Source organism: Mobula hypostoma, chromosome 1 (genome assembly GCF_963921235.1).
Source record: "Mobula hypostoma chromosome 1, sMobHyp1.1, whole genome shotgun sequence".
Classification (NCBI taxonomy): domain Eukaryota; kingdom Metazoa; phylum Chordata; class Chondrichthyes; order Myliobatiformes; family Myliobatidae; genus Mobula; species Mobula hypostoma.
Window position 1 is genome coordinate 17,646,405 of NC_086097.1, and position 18,184 is coordinate 17,664,588.

Below are 18,184 nucleotides of genomic sequence, written 5' to 3' on the forward strand. Positions count from 1 at the left end.
TCATTTCTTTTTCCAGGGTAACATAGTCAAATACTCATTGGCATAGATTTACACAGGATTTAATAAGAACACAAAAGGTGGTGCATATAGAAAATGAACTGCCAGAGAAACTGGTTGAGGCAGGTATAGAATAACTTTTAAATGGCAGTTGGACAAGTATGTGATAGGAATGGCTTCGAAGTTTATGGACCAAATGAGTTCAAGTGCGACTGGCTCAGTTAGGCACTTTATTTGGCACAGACCAGTGGGTTTGAAGGGTCCATTTCTGTGCTGTATACCTATAATTGCCATTGATGGTGAGCCACTTTGGAACTGCTGCAATTCTACCAAATGACGTGTTATTGAACGGGAGGTTCAAGAATCTGTACTGTGTCAGATGATGTTTTTCCAAGTCAAGATGGTAAGCAGTTTGGAGGGAAACATGGCCCTGTTAGCCTTGTCATACACTCATAGAGTCGTATAGCTTGTGAGTTCCATGCCTGTCATGACATTGAGCTCTTCTTCCAATGCCTTTGTTTCTAAGCCCACTTCTTTGGCAAGAATTCCACACCCCTTACTGATGCCCCATTCTCTGATCTTTAACCCTCCTCCTCTTCTTGGACACCTGACTCTGGTTCTCTGCCTGCTCTGGATCTTTTCATCTTGAATTGCTGAAGAGGCATCAACCATCTCAATTCCATCATCTTCTCTCCTCTTCGAACCTTATCCCCTCTGAATACACTGCCCTCCATTCTCCCTGCACCAATCGCAACCTTACCATCAAACCGCTAAACTAAAGGGGTGCTGTTGTGATATGGTGGACTGACCTCTACCTTGTTGAGGTCAGGTGGCAACTCTCAGTCCTCCCTTGAAGAGGACCCCATTCTGGACCATCAGAATACTGTCTCCAAGACCATCACTGAACTCATCAGCTCTTGAAAAACTCCCATCCATTGCCACTAAACTTAGTTTCCTTATCCTGCACTGCTCGCTTCTACCTCCTACCCAAGATCCACAAACCTGATTCTCTGGGTAGGCCCATTGTCTCTGTTTCCTCCTGCTCCACAGAACCCCTGTCTGCATGCCTCAAATCTATTTTATCCCCCTTGGGTTTAATCCCATCCCACTGACATCTACGACAATTCTCATGTTCTCAGTCTCCTCAGTAACTTACAATTCCCTGGCTCTGACGGCCTCATTTTCACCATGGATGTTCAGTCCCTATACACTTCTGTTTCCCATCAAGAAGGCCTTACAGCTCTTAGCTTCTTTCTTAATAAAATAATCAACCAGTTTCTCTCCTCCACCACCCTCTTCCATCTGGCAGAACTGGTCCTCACCCTTAATAATTTTTATTTTGGCTTCTCCCACTTTCCCCAGACTCAAGGGATAGCCATGGGCACCCGCATGGGCCCCAGCTATGACAGTCTAATCATTGGCTATGTAGAACAGTCCATGTTCCAAACCTTCCCTGGTAATGCTCCCCAACTCTTCCTCCGCTACATTGATGACTGCATTGGTGCTGCTTCATGCACCCTTGCTGAGCTCATGAATTTCAATAACTTTGCCTCTAACTTCCATCCTGCCTTTAACTTCACTCGGTCCATTTCTGGAGACAAACTATCAACCAACATCTTTTATAAACCTACCAATTCCCACGGTTATCTTGGCATACCTACCTTTTCCCACCCTGTCTCCTGTAAAAATGCTATTCTCTTTTCTTAGTTCCTTCATCTCTGCCACATCTATTCCAAGGATGTAGTTTTCTTTTCCAGGATATCAGAGAAGTTCTCTTTCTTCAAAGAATGGGCTTTTCCTTCTTCCACCATTGATACTGCTCTCACCTGCATCTCTTCCATCTCCCAAATATCCACACTCAACAGTGATAAGAGTTCCTCTTGTCCTTGCCTACCACCCATGAGCCTCTGCATCCAACACATCATCCTCTACAACTTCTGTTATCTCCAAACGGATCCTACCACCAAACACATCTTTACCTTCCATCCACTCTCCGCTTTTTGCAGAATCGTCCCTCAGTGATTCTCTTGTCCATTCATCCCTCCCCACTAATTTCTGTCCCTGGGAGTGGCCAAAGTGCTACACCTGCCTATTCACCTACTCCCTTACCACCATTCAGTGTCCCAAACAGTTTTTCCAGGTGAAGCAACACTTCACCTGCAAATCTGCTGGGGTTGTCTATTGTGTCCAGTGCTTCTGATGAGGCTTCCTTTAGATTGGTGAGACCCATCATAAACTGGCGAACTGACTTGTTGAGCACTTCAGTTCCATCTGTCCAAAGCAGAGCTTCCCAGTGGCCAGACATTTTAATTCCAATTCCCATTCCAATATGTCAGTCCATGGCTTCCTCTTGTGCCATGATGAGGCTATGCTCAGGGTGGATGAGCAACAGCTTATAAGCTGTCTGGATAGGTTCTAGCACGATGGGATGAATATTGATTTCTCCTTCTAGTAAAATAAAAGTTCCCTCCCCCTCCCCTCTGCTTCTATTCCCCACTTTGGCCTCTTACCTCTTCTCATCTGCCTATAACTTTGCTCTGGGTCCCTTCCTCTTTCCCTTTCTCCTACGGTCCACTCTCCTTTCCTATCAGATTCCTTCCTCTCCAGCCCTTTGTCTTTCCCACCTTCACCTATCACCTTCTAACTATCCTTCTTCCCCTCCCCCCACCTTTTTATTCTGCTGTCTTCTCCCTTCCTTTCCAGTTGTGAAGAAGGGCCTTAGCCTGAAATGTCAACCTCTTATTCATTACCACAGATGCTGTCTGACCTGCTGAGTTCCTCTAGCATTTTGTGTGTGTTGCTTTGGATTTCCTGCATCTGTAGACCTTCTTGTGCTTATTGGTTCGACTTGTTCATGCTGATTGTTTTTCCAGTGAGCTTGTCCTATCTATAGATGTACATCACGCGGGGGGGGGGGGGGTGCGGTTAGCCCTCTAAACTCCTCCTATCTATGCACTTACTGGATGGCTTTTAAATATTCCTAATATTCCTGCCTCAAATACTATTTCTGGCAACTTTTTTCCAAATATGCACCACCATTTGGAAGAAGAAGCTGCCTATGATACCTGTATACCAAATAAATCTCTTGCTACTGATCCTAAGCGTATCCTCTCTTGTTTTTAGCACCACCTCCTTGGGGAAAAAATATTATGTGATTCCACCCTGTCTTCCTCCCTCATTATCTGATATACCTCTATCAGCACCACACCCAACCCCCAATCTCCTGTATTCCATGGAGCCTTGGTCTGTGTAATTCAATTCCCCGAGTCTAGGCAACATCTCAGTAAAACCTTTCTGTACTCTTTCTAGTTTAAGTACAGTGTCTCTTTTCTATAATAGGGTAACTGGAACTGAACATGACACTCAAAGTGAGGCCTTACCAACATCTTGTATCATAACTTCCATACTCCTATACTTAAGGTCCTAAGGTCAATATGTCAAACATATTGTTGACCACCCTATCTGCCTGTGATACTACTTTCAGCAAACCATACACTTGTGCTCCTAAGTCTCTCTGTTTCATAACACTCCCCAGGGCTCTACCATTCACTGTATAAAATCCTACCAAAATGCCTCATATTTATCTGGATTGAAATTTACCAAGCTGGATATAATTTACCAATCCTCAGTGCACATGCCATCTGCAAGCTTACGAACCATGCATTCACATCCAAATTGTTTATATAAATTACAAACAACAAAAATCCCAGCAATGACCATTGTGACACACAAGACGCAGACCTCCAGTTTGAGCAAAGACCTTTGACCATCACCTTCTTCTTTCTAACACTAAGTCAATTATGAAACTAATCTGCTATCTTCTTTGCCTTCCATGTAATCTAACCTTCCAGACTAGCCTGCCATGAGGAGCGTTTTCAAAGGTATTACATAAATCTCTATAGACAGCATCCACTGCTCTGCTCTCTTGGTTACCTCCTTAAAGAATTCCAAGATTTTTTGGCAGCTATGACTTCCCATGTGCAAAATAATGCCTACTGTCCTAAGTCAAACCTTTTCTCTCCAAATATTGGTAGATCCTGTCCTTATTTACTCATCACAGATGTCAGACTCACTCACTTGTACTTTGCTGGCTTGTTTTTACTATCCCCTTTAAACAATTGTACCACATTAACTACTCTCCGGAACCCTACTTGTTGCCAGAGATGAAGTAAAAACCTCTCTAAGGGCCTCTACAATTTTTTCTGCAGCTTCCCACAAGATTCAGGAGTGTGTCATGTCTAGCCCTGGGGATTTATCCACCTTAATGCAGTTTAAAGCCTTCTTTACCCACTCCCTGATAATCTGTGTTTGGTCCAGGACTACTTATTTGTTCCATTTTCTTATAGCTTCCATCATTTTTCCCATAGTAAAAACTGAATAGAATATTTATTAACAATCTCAGCATTGTTCTTGATAGTAAAGATTGTGGATTTGAGAAGTGTTGTTAAAGTAGCCATGGTTGTTAAAAATGTTTTTAGAAACAAAAAAGAGAAATAGAAAATATAACCAAATTAAATTTTATAAATTGAACTTGTGATGGCAGTTCAAGATTAGCAAGATCATTAATTTTAATACATTTTATAAATGGCACACACTTGTGCCAAAACATGCTGATGGTAGAGAGAATGGATATTTAAGGTGGCTTAGGGTAATGAAGTGGGCTGCTTTGCCCTTACTTCTGCACTCATTTGCGCAAGAGGAGAGTAATCTTTACATTCTTGACTTGTGTCTTGTAGATCATAGAAAAGCCTTCCAGGGGTGAGGACATAATTCACTCTCCAGAGGATATCCAACCTTCAACTTGCTCTTGTAGCTATGCCATTAACGTGGGTGGTCCAGCTGAATTTACATCAATGGTGATCCCCAGTATATTTTTGTTGGAGTACTCAGCAATGATAGTGCCATTGAATGTCGAGGATAGGCAGTTAGATTTTCTCTTGTCAGAGTTGGTCATTGCCTGGCAATTCTTTGTTACAGATGTTACTTGCTGTTTATCAGCCTGTGCCTGACTGTTGAAAATTCTTGGACAAAGCAGTTTGCTTCATCTTTTGGGAATTATGAATAGAAATAAGTATTGGTTAAGATGCTCAGTCATTGATTAAGATGCTCACTATTAACCCTATGATGAAAGCAGTTGAGGATGATTAGGCTTAGGTTTCTGCCCTGAGAAATTCCTGGGAATGGAATGATTGATATTAGTACACCATAGCCATTTACCTTTGTGTGAGGCATGATTCAAGACAATGAAGTGCTTTCACTTTGATATCCACAGATTTCAGGTTTACCAGGGCACTTTAATGCTAAATTACTTCTCAACTGAAAATTGAAAATTGCATAAGTGTTTTTCCCATACCTAGGTTAATAACTTATAAGAATCAGTGTTGTGACACTGCTTCCTGCACTCGAATGTCTCTATTGACGGTTAGAAGCCAGAGCACAATTCAAAGTGCAATCTGAGCTTAGCTCTGTAAAACTTGATTATAACTTCTACTGACATATTCTACTGTTTAGTACGAGGTTTTGTGTTAGATTAGTTTTATTGATTGCAACAAGTATCTGCTACATCTCTTTCAGCTTCCTTCATTATTTCATTGGCTCCAGGTAAAATCGTGGGGAAGGGGTTTTAGCTGAGATTTCAGCACACTCATTACTGTAGTTAAACAATCCTGCTAGTTCCACCTTCTTGTAGGATCCCACCATTGCAATCTCTACAAACTTCTCGAAATATGGGAATCAACATCATGACTCTCCCCTAGGTCATTAATCTTGCATGGAGACCCTAATTACATTTATTTTGCTTAATTGAGCATTCTCTGTTATTTGCAAACCTGGTATCAGACTCCCAAAGTGGACTCTCAACTCAGGTTTGATACAGGGAGAGATTATCAGCTGGACAGAGGAAAGTTTCAAGGATAGTCTCAAAATCTAATTGAAAAATACAACATACTCAGCTGAACATGGGAATCTCTGGCCCTTGAACACTCAAGCTGGAGGAGGAGCTTTTAGGATAGTATGGAGAACTCTGAACCAATGCATCAAGAGTGCATAGATGTCCGCTTTCCAAACTACCCACCCATCCATCTCATCAGACACCTCCCACTCCAACACTGGCAGAACTTTGTGACATCTGAACTGGCCTCATTATCACCATCTCAGAACTCTAGGGCAGCAAGTTAGTCACAATCCTAAAATGATAGAAATTAAATTCATCTTTGCATATCAAGTCCACATCTTGCAAAACTAAAAAAATGTTTCACTGCATCAGAATCATTCATGTAGTATACAGATTATTTTCTTTTTTTCCTTTAGAGTTATACAGCACAGAAACGGGCCCTTTGATCCACCATACTCATGCTGATCTTCAAATATTTATCTGTACTATTTCCATTTTCCAGCAGTTTGTCCATAGTCTGCTATGTATTGGTGAGTCAATTGCTCATCTAGATAGAACAGCACAGGAACAGGCCTTTAGACCTGCAGTGTTGTGCCAAACTATATAAATTAGTAATTAAATGCCATTCTCTGCACATTCATGTGGCTATTTAAGAACTTCTTACAATACGGGTATTTATTATCATCCTCCACCACTCCTGGGAATGCATTCCAGGACACACCGTTCCTCATGTAAAGTAAAAAATTACACCACACGTCTCCTTTGAACTTAATTCTCTCACTTTAAATGCATGCCCTCTATTACTTGATATTTCAACCCTGGGAAAAAGATACTGGTTGTCCAGTCTATCTATACCAATCATAATCTTATAAGTTACTATCAAGTCTCGCCTCAGATAGTTCATAAATGTTGTAACGATACCTGCCTCCAACACCTAATCAGCCAATGCATACCAGATTCCCACTACCATTTGAGTGAAAACAATCTCCTTTATATCTCTTAAAAACTTGACCTTTAGCTTAAACATATCCTTTAGTTTTAGATATCATTGCTATCCTTGCCCCTCTACATGTTTGTATATCTCCATCAGATTCTCCCCAAGCTATCTAGTCTTTCCTTGTGACTGAAGCTCTCCGTCCCAGGCAATGTCCTTGTGAATATCCTATGTACCCTCTTCACTACAACCAAGTGCTTTCTATAATGTCTCATCCAAAACTATGTGCTATATTCCAGCTGTGGCCTAATCAATGTTCTATCAAGTTGTAGCATAACCTCCATTAATAAAGGTAAGTATTTTTGAAGTGATTTCAATTACTAGAAGTTATTCTGTCAAATTACATATTTTGACCTATTCTTTAATTTTCAAATTGTTTCTTTGATTCTATTACCTGATTTTCACCTTTTAAAAAAAATTAACCTCTTTCTGAATCCATTTCATTGAACCAAATCAACTATGCTTTGGAAATCAACTATTAAAGTCAATTCTTCTATTGCTCATCTTGAGCCTATTTCTTATTTTTTCCTGTGTTTTATCATAAATCTACATTCCCTTGAGAATATCTAATGAGATTGTTTTGAATATTCATAAATAAAATTGACCATGTTGGAATGTTCACTTGTAACACAACCACCTTCTATATATTTAAATATAATGGATGTGGTGAGGACCTACAAGCACCTTGGAGTGCACCTGGATAACAGACTTGACTGGAGCACCAACACAGAGGCTATCTACCAGAACAGCCACAGTTTCCTCTACTTCCTGAGGAGACTGAGGTCCTTTGAAGTATGCAGGCCTCTCCTTCACATGTTCTCATGTTCTATCAGTCTGTTGTCGCGAATACAATCTTCTATGCGGTAGTGTGCCGGGGCAATGGCATCAACGTGGGTGATGCCAGCAGGCTCATTAAACTAATTAGAAAGGCTTGCTCTGTTATAGGAGTCAAACTGGTGGCTGTGGTAGAACAGAGAACCCTACAGAAAATCCTGGCAATTCTGGACAATGTTTCTCCTTTGCTTGCCACCTTGGCTGAACAGAGAAGGACTTTCAGTAATAGACTAAGACAACACGCTGCTCCAAAGAGCGCTATATGAGATCAGTCTTACCCTCAGCCATACCACTCTATAATGAGTCAACCTATAGCTGGGGAAGTGATGACTCCCCTCCTATTAGACTGTTTAAGGTAACTTATTTTTTATTTATTCTTTTTACTTCTCTTCTAATGTATGGCCGTGAACCTGTAATGCTGCTGTGACACTGTAATTTCCTTTGGGATCTATCAACGGTTATAAAATCAGGAGGTCTTCATCACTGTGGTTAGCACTCACAGTGATGTGCATTTTTGATGTATCCGTTGAGGAAATGATGCAGATTTGATATGCAGTTGTGCTCCTCCTATAATATTAGGCTCTTTAATTCTGGTTTAAAAAGGGGTCATTATTTTTGCATCAGAAAACATAATATTGCTGTTTGGAAGAATTTGACTGCTAAATGACTAGTGTTGTATACCATGATTCCATCTTCTCTACAGTTGTTATGCACCCATCCCTGGTTAATATACATGTGAACCACCCACCAGAGGCCACAGTACAAATTCATCAAGTGGCAAGAGTGAAGACCCCACCTGACTCTTCAGCTAAGGAAAACATAAAGAATTCTCTGGACCAACATTCAGTCCATTCAGTACAGCAAAGATCACAGCCTAATGCTAGTGGAAAAAACAATGGGCAGTCACAGCAACATCGTAGACCTATGACTGTGGGAAGATGCTTCCAGGAAACGGTGGATGGTCAGGTAGGGCATTATTTCAAGTATGTGTAATTAAGAAGAAAGTCATTAAGAAAACTTAACCCAAAATATCTGATTTTGTATATTATAAGAAAATAATAAGTTTCGTCATTTGCCTATACTGGCATTCTCAGTTTCCTGAATCCATACCCCATATCCGTTAATAGCTAACAGTCCTAAGATTGTACTACTCTTTATGGAGGTGGTGTGAATTTATCTTGAAGAGGCCTAGCCCTAAATGAGTTTACATCAGGCAAGTCTAGACTTTTTGAGCAGCAGGAATCATTTTTCTCTATTTTATCAGTTCCTCTAAATGACTCAAAAATGTTGATTGTATTTCCAGTATTCAAATTTCCAAGAATTACAAGTTTGTGCAATTTTTCCTGTTAGTTTTTATCATGGAGTCCCAGCAACATTAATATCTAGTCTTCATTCTCTCAAGTCATTGTACTTTTCCTAAAGAATAAAACATAGATCTGAAGATGTACTAGGGCAATACTTCATCTATGATAGAATAGAACTTTGGATACTGTTGCTTGATTTTCAGTCTGTTATATTCTAGAATGTGGATTGTAATGCAAGCATCTTATTGGATTATTTTACTTTTTAAAAATTCTTTCAAGGATTATGGTTATAACTAATAAAGCAATGGTTGCTGCCCATCATGTGTTCTTGAGGTGACGGTGAGAACCACTTACTTGATGAAGTAGCAAACAGTGGTGAGGAGGTTTTCCAGTATCTGTTGTTTTTTTTATGACTGTATAAATCATGTTTTTTGGAGGTACTATTGAAAGAGCCTTGCCAAGTTCTTGTATCCATCTAGTGGTCGGTATGAGGTACAGACATGGTGATATATAAATGACGAATTAAATGGGTTGGTTGTTTTGTCCCGGACAGGTATCAAGCTCCTTGAATACAGTTTTAATTTGCATAATATAGGAAAGTATTGAATATTGCCTTCCTGACTTGTGTTTTGTATATGATGGAGTGGCTTTGGAAAATCAAGATGTAAATTATTTATCAAAGGATACTTGATACGTAATTTCACCTAATTTTTACTTTAATGCTTCTGGTCAGTGATGACGCCCTTGTGTGCTTCTGCCTCCTTAATAGCCCTGTCTCCCACTTCTTGCAGGAAATCAAGGATGAAATGTTTGATAATGGTAATAAAGCTGAATTTGAAAGAAATGTGGATAAACTTTCTATCTAAGAACGGTCATCGTATACCAATTGTGATTCTTACCACTTTAAAGCAAATCTACTTATAGGCCTGATGAAATGTGTGTTGGTTCAGATCATTTTTTCATTATGTGATGAGTTAGACAATAAGGTTTTTATGCCTTTCTGTGATATCACTGAGGTCAATATAGTGGAGGGTTGAGGAGGGATGGGATTCTGTCCACTTTCATGGATGATTTTATTAACAGCATTTGATGAAACTGGACACCATCCAACATAAAGTCAGAGGTAGGAACATTTGCAGAGGACTGTGACATTCCTCAAAAATGAACTTATCCTTGTCTGTATGTAGTAAAATCAAAATTACATTCGGACATGGGCTCACGGTGGTGTCTGAAAAGAGGATGCTGTGTAAGTTGCATGCCATCTTGGTCAATGTCTCCCATCCACTACATAATGTACTGGGCGGGCACAGGAGTACATTCAGCCAGAGACTCATTCCACCGAGATGCAGCACAGAGAGCATCATAGGAAGTCATTCCTGCCTGTGGCCATCAAACTTTACAACTCATCCCTTGGAGGGTCAGACACCCTGAGCCAATAGGCTGGTCCTGGACTTATTTCATAATTTACTGGCATAAATTACATATTACTGTTTAACTATTTATGGTTCTATTACTATTTATTATTTATGGTGCAACTGTAATGAAAACCAATTTCCCCCGGGATCAATAAAGTATGACTATGACTATAAATGCTAAACAACTTTCACAGCAAACAAGTGCCAACTAATAGAGACATAGTGTAGTATATATCAAGGATACAGGCCATATGTCCAACTTGTCCATATCCACCATGTTTTCCTATTCAAGTGCTTCTTAAAAGATACTTTTGTACCAGCCTCTACTACTACTTCTGGCAGCTCATTTCACATAATAACCACACTGTGGAAAAACATGTCACTTAAGTCACTTTTAAATCTTCTCCCTCTCAACTTAAATCAATGCCTGCAGGATTTAGGCTCCCCTACCCTGGGAAAAGACTGTCCACCTTTATGTCTTTCATAATTTTAAGCATTTTTATAAGGTCACTCCTTATTCTCCTACATTCCAAGGAATAAAGACCTAACATGGCCAACCTGCCTCTGGCAAACCTTTCCCTACAATTTAGGTTCTCCAGATGTGGCAAAACACTTGTAAATTTTTTCTGCACTCCTTCTAGTTTAACTGTCTTTTCTGCAACAGGGTGACCAAAACTATACATAGGACTTCAAGTGCGGCCTCACCAATGACTTAGAACTGCAATATAATGTTCCAACTCCTATACTCAGTACTCTGACTGATGAAGGCCAGCATACTAAATACCTTTATCACCACCCTGTCTATCTGTGGCACCACTTTCAATTAACAATTCACTTGCACAGCTCAATCCCTCTGCTCCCCAATGCTCTAGCATTCAGAATCAGAAACATGTTTATTATCACCTGCATGTGACATGAAATTTGTTAACTTAGCAGCAGCAATTCAATGCAATACATAATCTAGCAGAGAAAACATAATAATAAAATAAATAATAATAAACAAGTAAATCAATTATGTATATTGAATAGATTTTTAAAAATGTGCAAAAACTGAAATACTGTGTATTTTAAAAAAAAAAGTCAGGTATCCAAAGATTCAATATCCATTTAGGAATCAGATGACAGAGGGGAAGAAGCTGTTCCTGAATCGCTGAGTGTGTGCCTTCAGGCTTTTGTACCTCCTACCTGTTGGTAACGTGAGAAAAGGGCATGGCCTGGGTGCTGGAGGTCCTTAATAATGAACGCTGCCTTTCTGAGACATCGCTTCATGAAGATGTCCTGGGTACTTTGTAAGCTAGTACCCAAGATGGAGCTGACTAGATTTACAACCTTCTGTAGCTTCTTTCGGTCCTGTGCAATAGCCCCTCCATACCAGACAATGATGCAGCCTGTCAGAATGCTCTCCACATATAATTCGTATTAAAGTCTATTTGCCACTCTTCCTTAACTGGTTAAGATCTCCCTGTAATCTGTAATAACTTTCTTCACTATCAACAATCTCTCCTAATGCAATGATATACAATGTATTGGAATAATCTTTACTTGCCAAGATAAGTGCAGCTCCAATAGGGTTTAGGAAGCTCAGCACCATTCAGAAGAATTATCCTGCTTGATTGTTATCACATTCATTCCTTTGAATAATCAATGTACTTGAGGCTACAGTACATATCATTAACAAAATGCACTGCTTTTACTCATTCAGTTCATTCCAGCAGCATTTCCCAAATCTTTAACCTTTACCACCAGGATGGACAGCAGCTACGTAAAACGACACTCTCTGCAAGTTTCCTGACTTGGAAAGTCAAGATGTGAGTAGCTTGCAGAGAATCCACCAAGAGTTGTAGATAAACTAGGTGAGTGGATAAAAAAAGTTAGCAGTTAAGGTGACATTCAACCCAGGGGCGGGGGGGGCCGTAGGCCTGTTTCTATATTGTATGCCCATAGGATTATCCTATTTGGTACAAAGAACAGAAAAGGGGATGTTTTATAAATAACGCAAACAACAGGAATTCTGCAGACTCTGGAAATTCAAGCAACACACATCAAAGTTGCTGGTGAACGCAGCAGGCCAGGCAGCATCTCTAGGAAGAGGTACAGTCGACGTTTCAGGCCGAGACCCTTCGTCAGGACTAACTGAAGGAGGAGTTAGTAAGAGATTTGAAAGTGGGATGGGGAGGGGGAGATTCAAAATGATAGGAGAAGACAGGAGGGGGAGGGATGGAGCCAAGAGCTGGACAGGTGATTGGCAAAAGGGAAATGAGAGGATCATGGGACAGGAGGTCTGGGGAGAAAGACAAGGGGTGGGGGGGAACCCAGAGGATGGGCAAGGGGTATAGTCAGAGGGACAGAGGGAGAAAAAGGAGAGTGAGAGAAAGAATGTGTGTATAAAAATAAATAACGGATGGGGTACGAGGGGGAGGTGGGGCATTAGCGGAAGTTAGAGAAGTCGATGTTCATGCCATCAGGTTGGAGGCTACCCAGATGGAATATAAGGTGAGTTGGCTGGGGTGATATACTGCGTCCGGTGCTCCCGATGTGGCCTTCTATATATTGGCGACACCCGACGCAGACTGGGAGACCGCTTTGCTGAACACCTACGTTCTGTCCGCCAGAGAAAGCAGGATCTCCCAGTGGTCACACATTTTAATTCCACATCCCATTCCCATTCTGACATGTCTATCCACGGCCTCCTCTACTGTAAAGATGAAGCCACACTCAGGTTGGAGGAACAACACCTTATAATCCGTCTGGGTAGCCTCCAACCTGATGGCATGAACATCGACTTCTCTAACTTATTGGTAACAAACATATACAAGAGAAACTACAAATAGTTCAAGTGTAATAGACTTCCAAACTCTTAATATAATTAATCATGAAGAGAAAAGAAGTAAAAAGAAAAGGATATCACAAAGAAAAACCCCAGAAAACAAAAAAAAAAGACCTAAATTACTGAACTCAAAAAAAAACAAATAGAACAAAACAGGGCTGAACCAATATATTAGATTGAATATATTCATTAATGTTGTCAACTCCGCTCCTCTATTCATATATTCTAAGTTAATAAAAAGGATTCGGAAAAGGTCAAACTACATCATATGAAAATGTTGAAGAAATGGCTTCCAAGTCTCTTCAAATTTAACCGAAGGATCAAAAATCCATCGATCTCAATATATAAGTTTGCTGATGACACCACAATTGTAGGCTGTATCTCGGCTAATGATGAGTTTGAGTACAGAGAAGAAATTAAGAACCTGGTGGCATGGTGCAAAGACAATAACCTATCCCTCAACGTCAGCAAGATGAAGGAATTGGTTGCTGACTTCAGAAGGAGTAGCGGACCGCACGACCCCATTTACATTGGTGGTGCGCAAGTGGAACAAGTCAAAAGCTTTAAGTTCCTCGGTGTCAATATCACAAATGACCTGAATTGGTCCAACCAAGCAGAGTCCACTGCCAGGAAGGCCCACCAGGGCCTTTACTTCCTGAGAAAGCTGAAGAAATTTGGTCTGTCCCCTAAAACCCTCACTAATTTTTATAGATGCACTGTAGAAAGCATTCTTCTCGGGTGCATCACAACCTGGTATGGAAGTTGTCCTGTCCAAGATTGGAAGAAGCTGCAGAAGATCATGAACAGAGCCCAGCACATCACGTAAACCAACCTTCCGTCCTTGGACTCACTTTATACCGCACGCTGTCGGAGCAGTGCTGCCAGAATAATCAAGGACACGACCCACCCCGCCCAACACACTCTTCATCCCTCTTCCCTCTGGCAGAAGGCTCAGGAGCTTGAAGACTCGTACGGCCAGATTTGGGAACAGCTTCTTTCCAACTGTGATAAGACTGCTAATCGGATCCTGACCCGGATCTGGGCCGTACCCTCCAAATATCTGGTCCTGCCTCTTGGTTTTTTTTGCACTACCTTACTTTCCCTTTTCTATATTATATTTATGATTTATAATTTAAATTTTAAATATTTACTATCGATTTGTACTCCAGGGCATGTGAAGTGCAGAATCAAATATCGCTGTGATGATTGTACACTCTAGTATCAATTGTTTGGTGACAATAAAGTAAGTAAAGTAAAGTAAAAATGACACTTCTGATGTTTTCCTAAATTTAAACATGATATCGTTTGGGAAAATCACTGAACTGTAGTAGGGGGATTGGTCTCTTTCCAATTCAATAAAATGGATCTTTTGGCCATTAATGTAACAAATGTGATCATCCGACAGGGTGAATAGGATAGAGAGCTATGTTCCATCAATGGCAAACCAAATATTGCCGTAATAGGATGGGGTTGTAAATCAAAACGCAAAACTGTTGAAATGATATCAAAGATATCTTTCCAAAATTTTTCCAAGAGAGCGCAGGACCAGAACATATGAGTCAAAGAAGCCACCTCAGAGTGACATCTGTCACAAATAGGATTTATATGTGAGTAAAAACAAGCTAGTTTATCTTTAGACATGTGGGCCCAATGTACTACCTTAAATTGTATCAGCGTATGTTTAGCACATATAGAGGAAGAGCTAACTAATTGAAAAATTTTCTCCCATTTCTCTATAGGTAAGTGAAGTTGAAGTTCCCTTTCCCATTTATTTTTAGTTTTATCAGATATACCTGGCTGTATTTTCATAATTATATCATAAATAGTTGCTATTAATCCCTTCTGATAAGGATTTAAACCTAAAATTTTTTCTGTGATATCAGTTGGGTATGAAATCGGAAATGTAGGCAGCATGGTATTTAAAAAATTTCTTATTTGTAAACATCTAAAAAAAAAGGGATCTGGGCAAGTTATGTTTATCAGACAACTGTTCAAAAGACATGAAACAGTTATTCAAAAATAAATCATAGAAACATGTTATACCCTTCATTTTCCATATCAAAAAGGCTTGATCCATAACAGAGGGTTGGAAAAAAATTTTGATACAATAGGGCTTGATAATATAAATTTGTTCAAGCCAAAAAATTTACAAAATTGGGACCATATTTGTAATGTGTGTTTAATTATTGGATTAACCATTTGTTTATTCAATTTAGAAAACACAAAGGGAAGTGAAGATCCTAAAATAGAAACTAATGAAAATCCTTGTACAGAGTAACTTTCGAGGTTTACCCATTGTGGATTTGGAATTATATCCCAATCTTGTGTCCAAAATATTAAATATCAAATATTAATTGCCCAGTAATAGAATCTTAAATTCGGCAATACTAAACCATCATCTTTCTTGGACTTCTGTAAGTATTTTTTATTTAACCTAGGATTTTTATTCTGCCATATACAAGAGGAAATTTTAGAATCAGTAGTATCAAGGGTATTACAATCAATCAATCAACCAATGAAGAAATAAATAAATAACTGACCGTGCTCTGCCTTCTCAAGACTAGGACTAGGCAAATGCTGCCTTTGGCTGCAATATTAAGATCCTGAAAAATGACAAAAAATTATTGTAAACTATAAAAAAAAATTGATATAAAATGTGTTTTTGTGATGGGAGATTTTAACTTTCCTAATATTGATTGGCATCTCCTTAGTGCAAGGGGTTTAGATGGGGTTGAATTTGTTAGGTGTGTTCAGAAAGGTTTCCTGATGCAATATGTAGATAAACCAACTAGAGGAGAGGCTGTCCTTGATCTGGTATTAGGAAATGAACCAGGTCAGGTGTCAGATCTCTTGCTGGAAGAGCATTTTGGAGGTACTGATCACAACTCTATCTCCTTCACCATGGCGCTGAACAGGGATAGGAGCAGACAATATGGGAAAACATTTAATTGGGGTCGGGGAAATATGATGCTATTAGGTAGGAACTTGGGAGCAGATGTTCTCAGGGAAAAGCATGGCAGAAATGTAGCAAATGTTCAGGAAACAATTGCATGGAGTTCTGCATAGGTATGTTCCATTGAGGCAAGGAAAGGATGGTAGAGTTAAAGAAACATGGTGTACAAAGTATGTAGAAATTCCAGTTAAGAAGAAAAGGAAAACTTACGAAAGGTTCAAGAAACTAGGTACTGTTAGAGCTCGTGGAAATAACAAGGTTGCTAGGAAGGAGCTTAAGAATGGAATTACGAGAGCCAGAATGGTCCATGAGAAGGCCTTAGTGAGCAGGATTAAGGAAAACCCCAAGGCATTCTACAAGTATATGAAGAGCAAGAGGATGAGCCATGTGAGAATAGGTCCAACCAGCGGCAATAGTGAAAATGTGTGCATGGAGTCGGAGGAGGCAGCGGAGAGACTTAATGAATACTGTACTTTGCTTCAGTATTTGCCAGGGAAAAAGACCTTGGCATTGTGGGGATGAATTACAGCAGACTGAAATGCTTGAGCCTATAGACATTAGGAAAGAAGATGTGCTGGAGCTTTTGAAAAGCATTAAGTTAGATAAGTCACTGGGACCAGATGAGATATACCCCATTCTACTGTGGGAAACGAGGGTGGAGATTGCTGACCCTCTGGCAATGATTTTTGCATCAATAAGGGTGGGAGAAGTAACACACATAAAAGTTGCTGCTGAACGCAGCAGGCCAGGCAGCATCTCTAGGAAGAGGTGCAGTTGACGTTTCAGGCCGAGACCCTTCGTCAGGACTAACTGAAGGAAGAGTGAGTAAGGGATTTGAAAGTTGGAGGGGGAGGGGGAGATCCAAAATGATAGGAGAAGACAGGAGGGGCAGGAATGGAGCCAAGAGCTGGACAGGTGACAGGCAAAAGGGATACGAGAGGATCATGGGACAGGAGGTCCGGGAAGAAAGACGGGGAGGGGGTGGGGGGGAACCCAGAGGATGGGCAAGGGGTATATTCAGAGGGACAGAGGGAGAAAAAGGAGAGTGAGAGAAAGAATGTGTGTATAAAAATAAGTAACAGATGGGGTATGAGGGGGAGGTGGGGCATTAGTGGAAGTTAGAGAAGTCGATGTTCATGCCATCAGGTTGGAGGCTACCCAGACGGAATTTAAGGTGAGTCGGCTGGGGTGATATACTGCGTCCAGTGCTCCTGATGTGGCCTTCTATATATTGGCGACACCCGACGCAGACTGGCAGACCACTTTGCTGAACACCTACGCTCTGTCCGCCAGAGAAAGCAGGATCTCCCCGTGGCCACACATTTTAATTCCACATCCCATTCCCATTCTGACATGTCTATCCACGGCCTCCTCTACTGTAAAGATGAAGCCACACTCAGGTTGGAGGAACAACACCTTATATTCCGTCTGGGTAGCCTCCAACCTGATGGCATGAACATCGACTTCTCTAACTTGCGCTAAGGTTCCACCTCCCCCTCGTACCCCATCTGTTACTTATTTTTATACACACATTCTTTCTCTCACTCTCCTTTTTCTCCCTCTGTCCCTCCGAATATATACCTTGCCCATCCTCTGGGCCCCCCCGCTTGTCTTTCTTCCCGGACCTCCTGTCCCATGATCCTCTCGTATCCCTTTTGCCTATCACCTGTCCAGCTCTTGGCTCCATCCCTCCCCTTCCTGTCTTCTCCTATCATTTTGGATCTCCCCCTCCCCCTCCAACTTTCAAATCCTTTACTCATTCTTCCTTCAGTTAGTCCTGACGAAGGGTCTCGGCCTGAAACGTCGACTGCACCTCTTCCTAGAGATGCTGCCTGGCCTGCTGCGTTCACCAGCAACTTTTATGTGTGTTGCTTGAATTTCCAGCATCTGCAGAATTCCTGTTGTAGGGTGGGAGAAATATTGGAGGATTGCAGTTGTTGTTCCTTTGTTTGAAGAAGGGAGTATAG

At 40.7% G+C, this 18,184-nt stretch overlaps 1 protein-coding gene across 4 annotated transcripts in view; it reads left to right on the top strand.

Annotated features, from left to right (window-relative positions):
- The window catches only part of LOC134344379 (latent-transforming growth factor beta-binding protein 2-like), a 510,939-nt gene that overhangs the window by 191,399 nt on the left and 301,356 nt on the right, over positions 1-18,184 (top strand). For all 4 annotated transcript variants that reach the window (XM_063044071.1, XM_063044078.1, XM_063044088.1 and 1 more), the window contains one exon: positions 8,422-8,684. In XM_063044071.1, coding sequence (XP_062900141.1) covers positions 8,422-8,684 — 263 coding nt within the window. The remainder of the gene's footprint in view (positions 1-8,421; positions 8,685-18,184) is intronic.